The 17,086-nt window shown below is 34.8% G+C and overlaps 1 protein-coding gene across 1 annotated transcript in view; it reads right to left on the reverse strand.

Annotated features, from left to right (window-relative positions):
* The window catches only part of MSH4 (mutS homolog 4), a gene marked incomplete at its 3' end in the record, with an annotated part of 97,235 nt that overhangs the window by 63,343 nt on the left and 16,806 nt on the right, over positions 1 to 17,086 (reverse strand). The window contains exon 6 of the mRNA XM_081307548.1: positions 11,972 to 12,039. Coding sequence (XP_081163674.1) covers positions 11,972 to 12,039 — 68 coding nt within the window. The remainder of the gene's footprint in view (positions 1 to 11,971; positions 12,040 to 17,086) is intronic.

Genomic DNA, 17,086 nt, shown 5'->3' on the forward strand with positions numbered 1-17,086 from the left:
TCCTATTCAGTATTGGTTAAAAAGCTATTGCCAGGGGCATCAACTCCCTGATACGCTAGGGCCTTTTCTGTGGTGAGGGAAAGTTCTCAGGTAATCACATCTGCTTCCAGCAAGCAACTTCCCTTGCACAAAAGTGAATGCCAAGAAGATGTGGATGATATGCCAATAGCACCTGCTCCACAAATTTGACTAAACATATGGTAGTTAGTCACTGCTGAAGAGGTGCTGAAGATTAAAGGAGATGAACTGAAATGGTTTCTGAGCTCATATGAAAAGTCAAGAAAAAGACAGAATAACTATTGGGTAGCCTTGGGGGCTCTGTGAATATATGAGAGTCAAAGCTAGTGAATTTTAGAAAGTATGGAGAATAATAATCTGAGTACCAATAAGGAACTAGGACACCAGCTTTAAACTCCCTAGTAAGAGGAATATGCAAAGGAAAACCACTGTCACTAAGATGTCTGCAAAACAAGAGTCACCAACCTGTAATTTTCAGTTTGAGGAAGAAGTTAAAGAATATAAAGGAGATTTGGTAATAACTGAATTTGAGTAACCAGAGAGGAAAATGGAAATATCATGGAATGGATAGGGGTGGAAATAAAGACAGCAAAGTTGAAGTCGAGCTGTTGGGGACAGAGCTATATAGTCCATAATAAGAAGTAGTTGTAAGTACTGGGCTTCTTGTTGACTTACATGAACAGGAGTAGGGTCAACAAATTATCATTGATGTTTCAAAAGCAAAGAGCAATTCAAATATTAGTTCCCATAAACACTGAAAAAAAAGATTGGCACAGAAAATAGTCTTGATAGAACCAGGAAAAATTGTAGGGCTCCAACTGACTCTTGATGATAAAAATATAAAGTAAAAACTAAAAATAGACACACTGGGACTGCAACTTGTGAAACACTAGAAGAGGACTAGGCTAAGATGTGCAGAGAATCTTGACCCACAAAAACTATTGAATAGTAAGTAGGTGTTATGGGGCTATGGTTGCAGTTCTTTATTACACAGCAATATAAAACTTACACAGATTCTCTTCACAGTTTGCTTCTTCAGAGACCACAGGGACAGTCTCTCTATGAAGAATAAGGAGACAATTCTCCATTGGCCTTTTGCATTTCCACATATATTTTGAATGGCACTGACTGCCTTTTTTTTTTTAGACAATATTTCCAAGGATGAACATCCACAAAAGATATAGTGTCCTAGAGCAAAGAAGAGGTTTACCTACAGTTTTGGAAGATAAATATATTATCCCCCTTCAGAATGGCAGGAAGGCATACTTCCTGTCCCTTATAAAAGATTCTAGTTCCTTAAGCTCAGTGATTCTCTCTTGCAACACACTGAATGAGCAGGTATTGCCAGGCCCTCTTCATATCATCCTGTGAGAAATAGACCTTTGGGAACCAGTGCAAGAAAACGATGATATTCTAGTTATTACTACTGCTGTGATACTAAAGTCCTTTCTCTCTGACCTAACAATATTGTGTGATCTCGTAGAATCTATGCAATGGTAGCACTCTAACTTGTTCTGCACTATTTGCAACCTAACGGTTTTGGATAAAACATGCAATTCATAAGTAAAATTGTTCTTTAACACATTTCTCATTTAAAATTATCATTCAAAGCAGTGGCATTTGGCAAAAGGCCATAAAGGCTAATCATAATATTTTGTGTGTTAACATTCATAATTAAAAGTCCTTAAACATTTACTGATTCCAAAAATACTGTTAAATGCAAAGTGAAAAAGGATTAATGATCCAGGTTAGCAATGACATATTCAAAAATAAAGTGAAGAACTTTCTCTGTATAATCATAAATCCTTTTATTTTAATATAATCACTATAATTTAATATTAATTATTAAGATTGAAACTGGAAGAAGAAAGCATTCCTGCTGTAGGGGAGTTAAAATCAGAGCAAGGGAAGATGGAGAGATGGTACAGTACAGGATAGTGATAAGGACATCCAAACTGGAGGTCTGCCATCACAGCCATCACAGTGTATATGAGCTTGAACAAGATCAGGAGAGTATCTATGCAAAGGGAGAAGAATAGTTTGGCATTAGTTTTGGATCCCAACTAGGCCGAAGAAGTTTCTGCATAGGAGGCAAGCTTGATGCAGAATATCAGCCTGAGAGAAGGGAGAGAATTACTATACAGAAGAATTTATTAGCGGGTACTGGAACACAGGCAGAATGAGGATGGTACCTGCATGGGGAAGGAGTGACAGCAGTGATAGAATAAAAGGAGAAATGGACGAAACATTTTAATGTATTAAGGATAATGACTTTCTCATCAGGTTTCTCATTGGCAGAAAAGGGAGTTACAATAATGGAAAGGGAAAGAACTAGTATACCCAGGGATGGCTGACTGAAATTGGAGGTACTGGTGTGAACTCATGATTTTCTGTTGTATAGATGAATATAGAAATAAATATATAGAGGTAAATGTATATACTTCTATACTTATTTATATAAATACATATTTATTCCCTAGGCATGAGAGGGTTGGGAGTTGACTTCTATACTTATTTATATAAATACATATTTATTCCCTAGGCATGAGAGGGTTGGGAGTTGTGACACTCCGATAGCAACAAGTGCTCAGATCTTTTTTGAAATTTATTTATTTCTATTATTATAATTATTCCACCATGCTAACTGTACATATTAGTGGGTTTCACTGTGATATTTCCATATATGCACTTAGCATACTTTGATCTTATTCACCCTCCCTCTTATTTTCTCCTCTCTACTTCCTCTTCCCAGTCACTTTCCCTTTCCTTAACAGTGTGTCTTCTATTTCAGGTCGTCTTTTTTTTTTTTCTTTTCCAGTTTCCATACATAAGAGAAAATGTGACAATGTGACAATTATCTTTCTGTGTCTGGCTAATTTTGTATAACATATATGACAATATCCAGTTCTATCGATTTTCCTGCAAATTACATGATTTTTTCTTTATTACTGAATAAAACTCCATTATGTATATATACCATACCTTCCCTATCTATTCAATGGGCAATGCACGCTCAGTTGGATTCTGTGTCTTGACTATTCTGAATAGTGTCACAATAAATGTGGATATGCAGGAACTTCTTTTGTCTGCTGGCTTAACAATGTATAAAGCTTCCCTTTTCTCCACATTGTCCCCTACATAATTATTTTTTGTTGTTTTTGAATAATAGCCATTATGACCAAAGTGAGATAGATGGCAGTAAAATTTTGATTTGCAATTACCTGATGGCTAAAGGTGTTGAGCATTTTTTTCACATATTTATTTGCCATTTATACTTATTTGAGAAATGTCTGCTCCGATCATTTGCCCATTGATTGGATTATCATTGACTTATTTTTTAGTTCTTTACATATTTTAGACATTAATTCTCTATCAGATGAATGGCTGACAAAATTTTCTCCCATTGAGTAGGTTGTTTACTCACAATGTTGTCTGTTTTTCTTGCTGTGCAGAGGCTTTTTAATTTGATGCAATAGCATTTGTCAACTCTTGCCTTTATTTCCTGAGCTTTTGGAGTCCTATTCAAGAAATTGTTGCCTATATAAGTACCTTGAAGTGGTTCCTATATGTTTTCTTATAGTAGTTTCAAAGCTTCAGGTCTTACATTAAAGTCTTTATATATTTTCAGTTGATTTTTGTACAAGGTGGGTGATAGCAACCTAGTTTAAGTCTTCTCCAAGTGGTTATCCAGTTTTCCTAGCACCACTTGTTGAAGAGCCCGTCTTATCTCCAGCACATGTTTTTGGCAACTTAGTCAAGAAACAGATGGCTGTAAATAATGTGGGTTTAACTCTGGGTCCTCTGTTTTGTTCCATTGGTCTAAGTGTCTGTTTTTATGCTATTGATATGCTTTTTTTATAAGTAGGGCTCTGTAGAATATTTTGAAATCAGACATTGTGATACTGTGTTGCACTTTTTGCTTAAGATTGCTATAGCTGTTCAGGGTCTCTGTGCTTCCATATGAGTTTTGTTTTTTTCTAATTCTGTGAGCAACGTCATTGATATTTTGACATGTACTGAATCTACAGATTATTTTGGGTAGCATGGCCATTTTAAGAATATTAATTTTCCTAATCCATAAAAATGGAAGGCCTTTCCATCTCTTAGTGTATTCTTCAATGTCTTCCCCCAGGAATTTTAAATTTTTCACTGTAAACATTTTTCACCTACTCGTTTAGGATTATTTCTAGATTTTCTTTTATTTTTTTAAGGATATTGTAAATGAAAATGTTTTCCTGATTATTTTCTCAGCAAATACTTATTGTTTTGTAAAAAAATTAATGCTTGTGTTGATTTTGTATTCTGTTACTTTGCTCAATTTTTCAGTTATATGAGTTTTTACATGGATTCTTTAGGGTCTTTTAGAATTATATCACCTATAAATAGATACAATTCAATTTCCTCTTTTCTTATTTGTATCCCTTTTACTTTGTTCTCTTGCCTGATTGTTCTGTCTAGTTGTTTGAATGATCTTAGTTCATTACTTTCTCCCTTATTCATCTTAGAGATTTGATGATTTACTGAATCAATGATGTAGATTCCTTTTTCTCATTTATATATCTACTCTTCTAGTGACATTTATTCTTTCCTGGACTTTCATTACTCTGTGTATCTTGCTTCCTCTTCTGTGAATAGGATTCCTTTAAGTGTCTTCTGTAATGTTGGTTAATGGTGATAATTCCTTTAGTTTATGCTTATCTTAGAAGATCTTTGATTCTGAAAGACAATTGTGCAGGACATAGTCATTTAGGTTTGCAGATATTTCCTTCAAGGGCTTGAAATATATCATTCCACGCCCTCCAGACTTTTATAGTTCTTCTATGAAACATATTGTTATTCTGATGGGTTTGCATTTATAAGTGACTTTTGCTTCTCTTGCAGCTTTCAATATTCTTTGTTCTGAATTTTTGGTAATACAACTATAATATAATGTGAAGAATTCTGGTCATTTCTACTTGCAGTTCTAAATGCCCAATATGCATAAAATGTCAGACTCATACAGGACATCCATGTCATTCCCAATATTCGGAAATTTTTTGCTATTATTTCCACTGAATAGGAGTAGACAATGTCTACTCCTACGATTTTCGGGTTTGGTTTTTTAATCATGTCCCAAAGGTATTGGATGTTCTGTTCATTCTTATTTTATCTGAAAGTAATAATTTGTCAGCCTTCTCTTCAAGCCCTGATATTATTTATTCCACTTGATCTTGTCTATTGACAAAGTTTTCAACTGAGTTTCTTATTTAACTTATTGAGATTTCCATTTCCAAGATTTCTGTTTGCCTTTTTGAATCTCCCTTTATTGAATTGTTCTTTCATATTCTTCTTTATCTTCCTTAATTAATTCAGTTGTTTATTTGAATCCTCTTTGAATTCATAATTTTTATTATCATTCTTTTAAATTCTTTGCCCAGCATTTCATCCTCTTTTTAGAATAATTTTTTAGAATCAATTACTAAATAGTTATGAACTTTGGGAAGAATTGTGTTGCCTTGTTCTTCCATGTTTCTTATATTTCTTTTGAGATTTGTGCATTTGTTGAATGTGTATCTATTCCACTTTTATATGAAGGCCTTCTTTGGGAAGAGCCTTTTCATGATGATGTGCCCATTGTTTGTTGCATAGTGTTGAATTTAATTCAAAATGGACTTAGTAGTGTAAGTTTACTTGTGGTTTCTCTGGCTGTGATTATGAATTTTGACAGTGCATACTGTGTTGGAGCCTGAGACTCCCCCTTCCTCTTTAGATCTTGCAAGAGAGGGTCCCTTTAGTAGTTTAGGTAGGTGTGTTATAGACAGCAGAGTATATGGATAATCTGTGGTCACTCTTCCAGACTTGTCAACAATGTGCCGTCTGCAAGGGTATGATAGCAACCTATGATGAGGTCCCTTGTAGGTGCAGTGTCCAAAACAGTTGTTATTTCTCTCTGTTGTTGCTATAGGAGTGGGTCTTCAGCATGATGCCAGCTATGCCTGCTTGAGGGCATGTTATTAATTTGGAGTTTTTATTTCCCCTACTCTTTATGTCGAAGTATCTGCTTAGGTTCAAGCAGGGTTGAGTCATGGGTGAAATAAGGTGCAATCTCGTAGCTGGGCTGGGAGTACAGCTCAGTGGCAGAGGATCTACCCAATATGCATAAAATGTCAGGCTCAATCTCTTGTACCATACAGAAAGAAGAAAACAAGTAACTCTAAGAAAAACAAATAAAAGCAAATCAGATACAAAACACTCATAACAACAAAGAAATGGCAACAACAAAAATCATACAGAATCAACCAAATAATTAAAAAATGATGAAAATAAAATTGAGGAAGTAAAAAAGGGAAAAGGAAAGCATAATAAAATTAAAAATAGAAAGGAACAAAATGGTAAATTTTGAAAGCGAGAATAAAAAATAAGACAAAAATTTGAATCTTAAAAAAGAGTAAAGAAAAAAAGAATTTGTGTATGTGTGTGTGTGTGTACATACATAAATATCTGGACAAAACAGTAAATATTTTTTAAAGTCTTAATGCAGAATGAAAGAATCGTCTCCACTGAGGTGATCAGTTGTCTGGGCAAGAATAAATGCTTGCTACCTATGCAAATCAGCATTCTTCCCTTGTCTTCTTTAGCTATGCACCTCTTGGAGAGAGCAAAGACTGGAGTTTATCACCCTTTCCTTCTTACTCTTGTGTTGCTTCACAGATGACCAGTAGGAATGGATCAGTTTGGAACAGTTAGAATACTTAGTTGGCCTTTTCATTAGTGTGAGCTAGGGCAGCACAGGACAATATCTTGGCAGAAATCTACTCTGGAGATTAGATTTAGCTCAGTGTTATTCCAGGACTGTGTAGCAACTGCATTTTAGTACATCTGATTCACCAACACCCTCTGCAAAATCCACTTGGAAGGGCAACAATTTGCACTTTGTGAGGGCCTGAGAGAGGGAGTTGCCTGCTGCAGACCCTGCATAATCCACTACCCATGACTCTGGCCTTCCAAGACCTAGCTCCTAGCTCCTGTGCTCATCTCATTAGTTCCCTGAACTTCTTTAGCTAGTTGCCTAAGCCATCCATCTTAAAGGGGGAACTCTGATCCTCCAGAGTCAAGTCAAATCTCAAGAGAGATTCCTGCTGAGACAGTGTAGTTAGTAATGTTTTCTATGGGTTCTCCAAGTTCAGGAAAATGCAGGGTCTTTTGTTTCCCAGAAGCAGCAAGCTCAGATGCAACCTTCTCAAGTTACTTCTATTATAGCACCACAAGTACACACTGGAAAGTACAGAGAACCTCTCCAGCACCAGCTTCCTATGCAGATACCAAACAGATCAGCTGTGTTCACTTGGAAGTACTGGCTCTCTGTACTGTGTCAATTTCTGTTCTACTTGTGTTCACTTGGTCTCCCTCCTGTCACCATAACCACCCACACCCCACTACCCTTGCCCTCAGTCACACTGTTGTATGCACTACATTGTTGCACACTCAATACTGGGACACTCTTTCTCATTCTGTTCCACTCCCTAGAGTCCCTGGTCTTATCCAAGTCTCTGTCCAGTACTGAACCCCAGCATCTTCCCATAGTCATCACTTTAATAAGAAGCTGCTCTCTAGTTGTTCTGATTCCAACTTCCAGAAAAGTAGGTGAGTGCAGGCAGGCCATCTTGCCTCTCCAAATCTTAACTTGTAGATACAATTCCTTACTAAAATGAACAAGAACTCCTTGGAGAAATACCTGATTCAAACGCTGGAGCAGAGAAAGTACAAGGAAAGCCTGATTCATTGTATTATACCAGAAAGTGATAAAGAATAATGAGTGTACTTCCAAATGACATAAATTCATCACTCTTCATATATGAAACATTTTTATGAGTTGTGTCCGTCACCTAGTTGTTCATTATTTTGATCAAACTACTTGGAAAGAAGAACTTAGAGGTGAAAAAATTTATTTTGGGTTCATGGTTTCAGAGGTCTCAGTTCATGGTTGGCTGACTCCACTGCTTTGAACTTGAGGTGAGACATAACAGCAGAAGGATATGGTAGAGGAAAGCCTCTCAACTCATGGAAGCTAGGATGGAGAGAAATGTGTTACAGTAGATGGGGTAGAGAGAGGTGATGGGAGGAGAAGGGAGAGGAGGGGGGGATAGGAAGGGCAACAGAACAACAGACACTAGTATGGCAGTATGTATAAACGTGGCTGTATAACAAATGTGATCCTGCAATCTGTACACGTGGAAAAATAAGAATTCATACCCCATTTGAATCAAATGTATGATTTATCAAGATCATTGTAATGTTTTGATCAACTAATAAAAAAAATTTTAAAAAGGGGGAAAAGACAACCCACAGAATGAAAGAAACTATTTGCAAATCCAATAAGGGACTAGTACCCAGAATAAACTCTTAAAATTCAAAAATACACATAACCCCCATTAAAATGGGTAAAGGATTGCCGGGAGCCATTCACGAACTGTGCATGAACTAAAATTAGCATGGAAACCTTTGGGTAGGAAAGTCTGGTATCTGGAAACTCACAGAGGCACTCCTGCTGTTGAGACTGCCCAGTTCACATGAATTCCCATTCAGCTCTGTCACAGGTTCTGCACAGAACAGGAGATGGAGTGACCTACTGGAGCCACATAGCCACACAACCTCTCAGAGATGGGTGTGACTTGCCAAGGTACCAACAAATCTGTTGACTGTAAGCTACCATGAAGCAAGACTACACCTGTTGAAACCTTATCCCTGCCTTTGATGTACTCTCTCTTAAATAAACAATTAGTGCCACTTTCTAGTTGTTCAGTTCCAGCTCCTACCAGGAGGAAGGAGCTATTAGGCACTCTGCTTTTTAACACTAATTTCTGGCTCTATCTCTTAATTCTTCACTAATTATTTCAGACTTTCATTTTCTCAGGCAGCTCATCACCTCCTGAGCAGAAAACTACCCTGGTGGGGTCATGGTTGCCCAATGATGAAGGATATGAATAAATATTTCTCTAAGGAAGATACACAAATGGCCAATATTGCACATGAAAAAAAAAATGCCTAAGCATTTTAATCATCAGGGAACTACCAATCAAAACTATGAGATAATACTTCTTACCTACTAGGATTGCAACAATCAAAGAGTGTGATAATAACAAGTCTTAGCAAGGAAGTGAAGAAATCAGTACCCTCAAGCACTACTGGTGGGTATGTAAAATGATAAAGTCACTTTGGAAAATAGTATGGTATTTCCTCAAATAATTAAACAAAGTTATCATATGACCTAGCATTTCTACTCATAGGTATACATCAAAATAAATGAAAACATATGTCTTATAACAACTTGTACACAAATATTCATAGCAGCATTACTGATGATAGCCAAAAGTGAAAATAACCTAAATGTTCACCAACTAACAAATTAATAAGCAAAATGTACCATAAACATACATATTAAGAACAAAGTGAGCTAAGAATGTAGCCCAGTGGTAGAGTTCTAACTAATAAGTCAGCAAAAGAAATGAAATGGAATCATAGAAAGTTCTCAATCCAAAAGAAGGTAGGGGGTAAATAAAAGAGAAAAAGAGGGAAATAGATGAGGAATATAGAAAAAAATCAAGATGGCAGATTTAAATGGAACCACCATATGAATAATTTCAGTAAATGTAAAGGGAAAGATACCTCAATACATTCTGATCAGATACAAAAAAATAAGACCCAAAATATATGTTGCCTATAAAAAACTCACTTTAAGTACAAAGATATAAATAAGTTAAAATCGAAAGGAGGGTAATGATGTCCCATTCTAATGCTAATTAAAAGCAAGATGGTTATATTAATAATAGAACAGTGGATTTCAGAGCCAAACATTTTAGTAGAGTTAATGAGGGTCATTTCATGAGAAAGGTTAAAACTCATCAAGAGAACATAACAATCTTAAAGATCTCTGTACCTAATAACAGAGCTCCAAACTGCTGGATAAAAACTGATAAAACTGCAAGGAAAAAAATAGGCCAATCCACAGTTACAGTTAGATTCCAATGCACCTTTCTCAATAACTAAAAGAACAAATAGACAAACCAGTATGAAAATAAGAGACTTGAAGAATACTATCAACTTGAACTGATATTTATGAAACATCAGCAAAATACACATTTTTGTCAACTTTTCATGGACCATTAACCAAGATAGGCCTATTCTGACCCCTAAAATAAGTGTTTATAAAGTTAAAAGGATCTGTATTATGCAACCTTTTTTCTCTGCCCATTAGGAGTTTAAATTAATAACAGAAAGGTATCTGGAGAGTCCCCAAACATTGGAAACAAAAAAACCCACACTTCTAAATAACCCATATATCAAAGAAGAAATAAAACTTGGAATTTAGAAAGTATTTTGAACATTTCTTAATTAAAAAGAAAACAAAGTTGTGGATTACAGCTAAAGCAATATTCATAAGAAAATTTATAATACTAAATGTTTATATAAGAAAAGAAAAAAAGGTCTCAAATCAATGACTTCAGCTTTTACCTTTAAAATGTTGGTAAAAAGTTAAATCTAAGCACAGGTTAAGCAGAAGGAAAAAAAATAAAACAGATAAAACAAAGAAACAAACAAAAAATCAATGAAACAAAGAACAGATCAAATCCCAAGTCAATTCCTTGAGACTAGCAACAAAATTGACAAACCCTAATAAGGCTGATAAGAAGATCATATTCAAGTTACCAGTATCAGTAATGAGAAAGCACATCACTGAAAACTTTACAGACATGTAAAGACAATGAGGAGGATACTACAAGCATTTATGCCAGTAAATATGAAGGTTTCAGTGGAATTAAAAATTCTTTGAGAGATACAACTTACTAAAGCTCATTCAAGAAGAAACACATAAATAGAACCATATTTATGTAAAAAGTTGAATTAAAGTTAGAGACCTTCCTACTAAAAAAGTACAGGTTCTAATGACTTCATTTGTGAATTCTACTAAATGTATATAAATAATAATATTAGTTCTACATAAACTCTACCAGAAAAATTGAAGAGTAGGAAGAATACTTTCAAATTTACTTTACAAAAGTCATTTAATTATCAGTAATCTCAGGTTATCTCCAATTTGTTTATACTGAATTTAAGGTATTTTAATGACTTAAAGAAACTTCCAGTTCTGTGCCTGTCCAACAGCTGAAGCTCTTCCACCTATTGAGCTTTTATTACAAATAAACCTCAAAGGGTGTTTTTTTTTCTACAATATGGGATAATTTCCCAAATATAAAATAGTTTTGAATGAATTTTTAAAAGTAATCAAATTTTACTGATGTACAAGATTTTATTTCCTTAAAGTAAATATTCTTTAGTTCACCTTAAAAGGAAGAATTTATTATTTCCTTTATCTATGAGGACTACTTAAATTTGGAAAATATCCAAAGAAGTAGTTTTATTCTTAAAGGTTAATCATATTTAAAGACTATCAGTGGCACAGCACTTGCCTAGCATGTGTGAGGCACTGGGTTTGAACCTTAGCACCACATAAAAATAATAAATGATAAATAAAATAATTTTCAAAGAGGAATAAAAAATACTCTTTGAATTTAATATAATTTTATTTTTAGGCACATATTATTATAATTTAAGGTTTTTTGAAAATTATATATAAATCTTTAAATAACGTAAATATGCCAATTCCTGAAAGATCTAAGAAATTTTTTATTATGCCATAACATATGGGATAATACATTTTTTAATTTGAAAGACAATTTTTTTTTGGTGCTGCTGGGGATTGAACTCAGGACCTCACACGTGCTAGGCAAGGGCTTTTACCACTGAGCCTGGGATAATACATTTTTTAAAGATTTTTTAAAGAGGTCTTAAAATATTCTAAATATCAATAATGAAGTATTTTCCCAAACATTTTTTATATTTTACCATTGTTACATTATATTAAGATAAGTTATATAACAATAATGATAAAAACATGATGTGTAAGTAAGCATACCGTGTCTTGTTTTGGAATTTGGACTAAAACAGAAAGAAGCTGCTCCGTATCAAGGAATCTTGATATAACTGAAATAAACAGACAAAATGTGAGCATTTAAACTAGGGCTAACCAGGCATCGTGGCTTATGCCTCAGCCTCTTAGTGAGGCCCTAGGTAATTTAGTGAGACCCTGTACTAGGTAATCCTAGTACAAAAAAAAAATCCACAAAAAACAAAAACCTTTATGGTACAGTCAAAAATATATGTATCGTGTAAAATATAACCCTTGAATAATAAAACAGAACAGTTCTACCTGTAACTCTTACTTATTTTAATATTATTCTTTCTCTACCAGGAATAAAACAATACATTCTAATGTTCTTTTGTTAATTTTGATTTTTCACCTATCTTTTCTCAAAATTTGACATATTGAAAACCCTTTTCTTCTTGAAGCTACTCTTTTGGATGTTACCTATAAAATTTTCTTTATCTACTTTGATCTCTACTTCTCTTTCTGATATTTAAAATGCTTAGTTTAGCAGCATGGCTTAACCACTAACCATGTAATTAACCTTCCATGAAGTTACCTAACTTCTCTGAACTTCAGATATTCTCATCTTTTCAATGTGGATAGCATCAGATCCACTCACACCGGCCTGTGCAGGACCCAGGCTCACTGTAGGCCCAGGTCCACTCCTCCACCAGAAGGTACCCACAGAAGCCCAGCCTCCTCTGGCACAGCACTGCCCCTTCTGACCAGGCCCAGGCCCAGGCCCAGGCCTGGCCCAGATCCACCCACAGCCCCCAGGACTTGCGCAGGACCCAGGTCCAAGGCAGGTCAAAGTTCACCCCTCCCCCCACCTGGGAGCCTAAGCCTAACCCACTTCCATCTTGGGACACTGCAGTCATCACCATAGCCTTCCCCACGCAGTAACCCCTAACTTTTTGACAACAGACAGTGCCTAGAAGCAGCTGCATCTCAGAGCAGGCATCCCAAGAGAGCATGAGGCCCACCCTTTCATCCCCATCTCTGTAAGATATTGCATGCATCTTGGGGTACCTTAACTATTGTCTCAAGTTACCTTGACTATTTCCGCCACCATCTTTAGATGCAGTAACATACATTGAGGGACACCAGCAGGGTCTGGAAGCCCAACATCAAGGTGAGGTACAGACAATCTGCACAGGTACTACAAGAATATAGGGGAGATAGAGACTCAGGAAAAAAAAAAAGAAATCCTTGAAATAAAGGATACAATAAATCAAATAAAAAACTCAATAGAAAGCATAACAGACTAGATCACTTGGAAGAAAGAACGTCAGATAATGAAGACAAAGTATGCAATCTAGAAAATAAAGTTGATCACACGGTGAAGATAGTAAGAAACCATGAACAGAACATCCAAGAATTATGGGACAGCATCAAAAGACCAAATCTAAGAGTTATTGGGATAGAAGAAAGCACAGAGTTTCAAACCAAAGGAATGCACAATCTCTTCAATGATATAATATCAGAAAATTTCCCAAATGTGAAGAATGAATGGGAAAACCAAATACAAGAGGCTTACAGAACACAAAATGTACAAAATTACAACAGATCTACACCAAGGTACATCAAAATGAAAATGCCTAGCATACAGAATAAAAATAGAATCTTAAAAGCCACAAGAGAGAGAAATCAGATCACATAAAGGGGGAGACAAATTTGTATCTTAGCAGGTTTTTCAACCTAGACCCTCAAAGCCAGAAGAAGATCATAGAACAACATATACCAACCTCTGAAAGAAAATGGATGCCAAACAAGAATCTTATATCGAGCAAAATTAAGCTTTAGATTGGATGATGAAATAAAAATCTTCCATGATAAACAAAAGTTAAAACAATTTATAATTAGAAATCTTGCATCACAGAACATCCTCAGCAAAATTATCCACAAAGAGGAAATGAAAAACAAGGATAAAAATCAGCAGAGAGAGGTATTACACTAAAGGAAAAATCTAATCAGAGGAGAAACCAAGTCACATTAATTATCAAAATAAACAAAAATGGCTGGGAGTACAAATCATGTCTCAATAATAAAACTGAATGTATGGCATAAACTCACCAATCAAAAGACATAGACTAGCAGATTGGATTAAAAAAGATACAATAATATGCTGCCTCCAAGAGACTCATCTCCCAGGAAAAGACAGCCACAGACTGAAGGTGAAGGGTTGGCAAAAATCATACCACTCACATGGACTGCAGAAGCAAGCAGGGATTTCCATCCTCATATCAAATAAAGTAAACTTTAAGCAAAAGTCAATCAAAATGAATAAAGAAGGACACTATATACTGTTCAAGGGAAGCATATACCATTAAGACTTAACAATTATAAATATATATGCCCCAAATAATGGAGCATCTATGTTCATCAAAAAACTCTTCTCAAGTTCAAAAGTCAAATAGACCACAACACAATAATTTTGGCTGACTGTAACACACCTCTTTCATCACTAGATAGATCTTCCAAACAAAAGCTGAACAAAGAAACTATAGAACTCAATAATGCAATCAATAACTTAGACTTAACTAACATATATAGAATATTTCATCCTTCAATGAGAGAATACACTTTCTTCTTAGCAGTACATGGATCCTTCCCTAAAATAGACCATAAACTATGCCACAAAGCAACTCTTAGCAAATATAAAAAAAAATAGAGCTATTACCCTGCATTCTATCAGATCATAATAGAATGAAATTAGAAATCAATGATAAAATAAGAAAAAAAGCTACTCCAACACCTGGAGACTAAATAATATGCTACTGAATGAACAATGGGTTGCAGAATATATCAAGGAGGAGATTAAAAAATCTTAGAGGTGAATGAGAACACAGATACAACATATTGAAATTTCTGGGACACTATGAAAGCAGTTATAAGAGGAAAGTTCATTGCATGAAGTTCATTCCTTAAAAGAAGAAAAAGTCAACAAATAAATGACTTAACATTACATCTCAAATTGCTAGAAAAAGAAGAACAAATCTACATCAAAAAGCAGTAGAAGATAGGAAATAATTAAAATCAGAGCTGAAATCAATGAAATTAAAACAAAAAAAAAACAATTGAAAAAATTGACAGAACAAAAAGTTGGTTCTTTGAAAAAATAAATAAAATTGACAGATCTTTAGTCATGCTAACAAAGAGGAGAGAGAGAACTCAAATTACTAACATAGATGATGAAAAAAGAAATATCACGACAGATACTACAGAAATACAGAAGATAATTAGAAATTATTTTTGAAAACTTGTACTCCAATAAAATAGAAAATATATAGAAGGCACCGACAAATTTCTAGAGTCATATAATTTGCCCAATTGAATCAGGATGATATACACAGTTTTAAAAAATCAATTTCAAGCCATGAAATAGAATACGCCATCAGAAGCCTATCAACTAAGAAAAGCCCAGGACACAGCCAAGTTCTTCAAGACCTCTAAAGAAGAACTAATATCAATACTCTTCAATTTATTTCAGGAAATAGAAAAAGAGGGAGCATTTCCAAACTCATTCTATGAGGCCAATATCACCCTGATTCCGAAACCAGGCAAAGACACATCAAAAAAAGAAAACTTTAGACAAATATCTCTAATGAACACAGATTCAAAAATTCTCAATAAAATTCTAGCAAGTCAATTACAAAAAGATCATGCATCATGATCAAGTGGGATTCATCCCAGGGATACAAGGGTGGTTCAACACATGGAAATCAATAAATGTAATTCATCATATCAATAAACTTAAAGATAAGAATCATATGATCATCACAATAGATGCAGAAAAAAACAATGACAAATACAGAACCCCTTCATGTTCAAAACACCAGAAAAATTAGGATAACAGGAACATATCTCAGCATCGTAAAGGCTATCTATGCTAAGCCCCAGCCAACATTCTAAATTAAGAAAAAATGAAGGCGTTCCTTCTAAAACTTGGAATAAGACAGGGATGCCCTCTTTCACCACTTCTATTTAACACAGTTCTTGAAACACTGGCCAGAGCAATTAGACAGACAAAATAAATTAAGGGGATACACATAGGAAAAGAAGAACTCAAATTGGCACTATTTGCTGATGACAGATTCTATACCTACAAGACCCCAAAAGTTTCACCAGAAAACTTCTAGAACTCATAAATAAATTCAGCAAAGTAGCAAGATATAAAATCAACAACCATAAATCAAAGGCATTTCTGTATATCAGTAACAAATCCTCAGAAAGGTAAACTACCCCATTTACAATAGCCTCAAAAAAAATTAAATAAAATACTTGGCAATCAACTTAACTAAAGAGGTGAAAGATCTATATAATGAAAATTATAGAATCCTAAAGAAAGAAATAAAGAAGACCTTAGAAGATAGAAAGATCTACCTTGCTCTTGGAAAGGCAGAATTAATATTATCAAAATGACCATACTACCAAAAGCACTATACAAATTTAATGCAATTCTGATCAAAATCCCAATGGCATTCCTCACAGAAATAGAAACAGCAGTGATGAAATTCATCTGGAAAAATAAGAGACCCAGAATAGCTAAAGCAATCCTTAGCCGGAAGAGTGAAACAGGTAACATCACTATACGAGACCTTAACTATACTACAGAGCAATACTAACAAAAACAGCAAGGTATTGGCACCGAAACAGACTGATAGACTAATGGTACAGAATACAGGACACAGAGACTAACCCATAAAATTACAATTATCTTATATTAGATAAAGGTGCCAAAAATATACATTGGAGAAAAGATAGCCTCTTTAACAAATGGTGCTTGGAAAACTGGAAATCCATCTGCAACAAAATGAAATTAAACCCCTATCTCTCACCATGCACAAAACTCAACTCAAAATGGATCAAGGACCTAGGAATAAAACCAGAGACCCTGTGTCTAATAGAAAAAAAAAGTAGGCCCGAATCTCCATAATGTGGAATTAGGCCCTAACTTCCTTAGTAAGAATCCTATAGTGCAAGAATTAAAATCAAGAATCAATAAGTGGGATGGATTCAAATTAAAAAGTTTCTTCTCAGCAGAAGGAACAATCTGTGAGGTAAATAGAGAGCCTACAGAATTGGAGCAAATTTTTACCCCTC

Source organism: Spermophilus citellus, assembly GCF_964194105.1.
Source record: "Spermophilus citellus genome assembly, chromosome: 9".
NCBI classification, from domain to species: domain Eukaryota; kingdom Metazoa; phylum Chordata; class Mammalia; order Rodentia; family Sciuridae; genus Spermophilus; species Spermophilus citellus.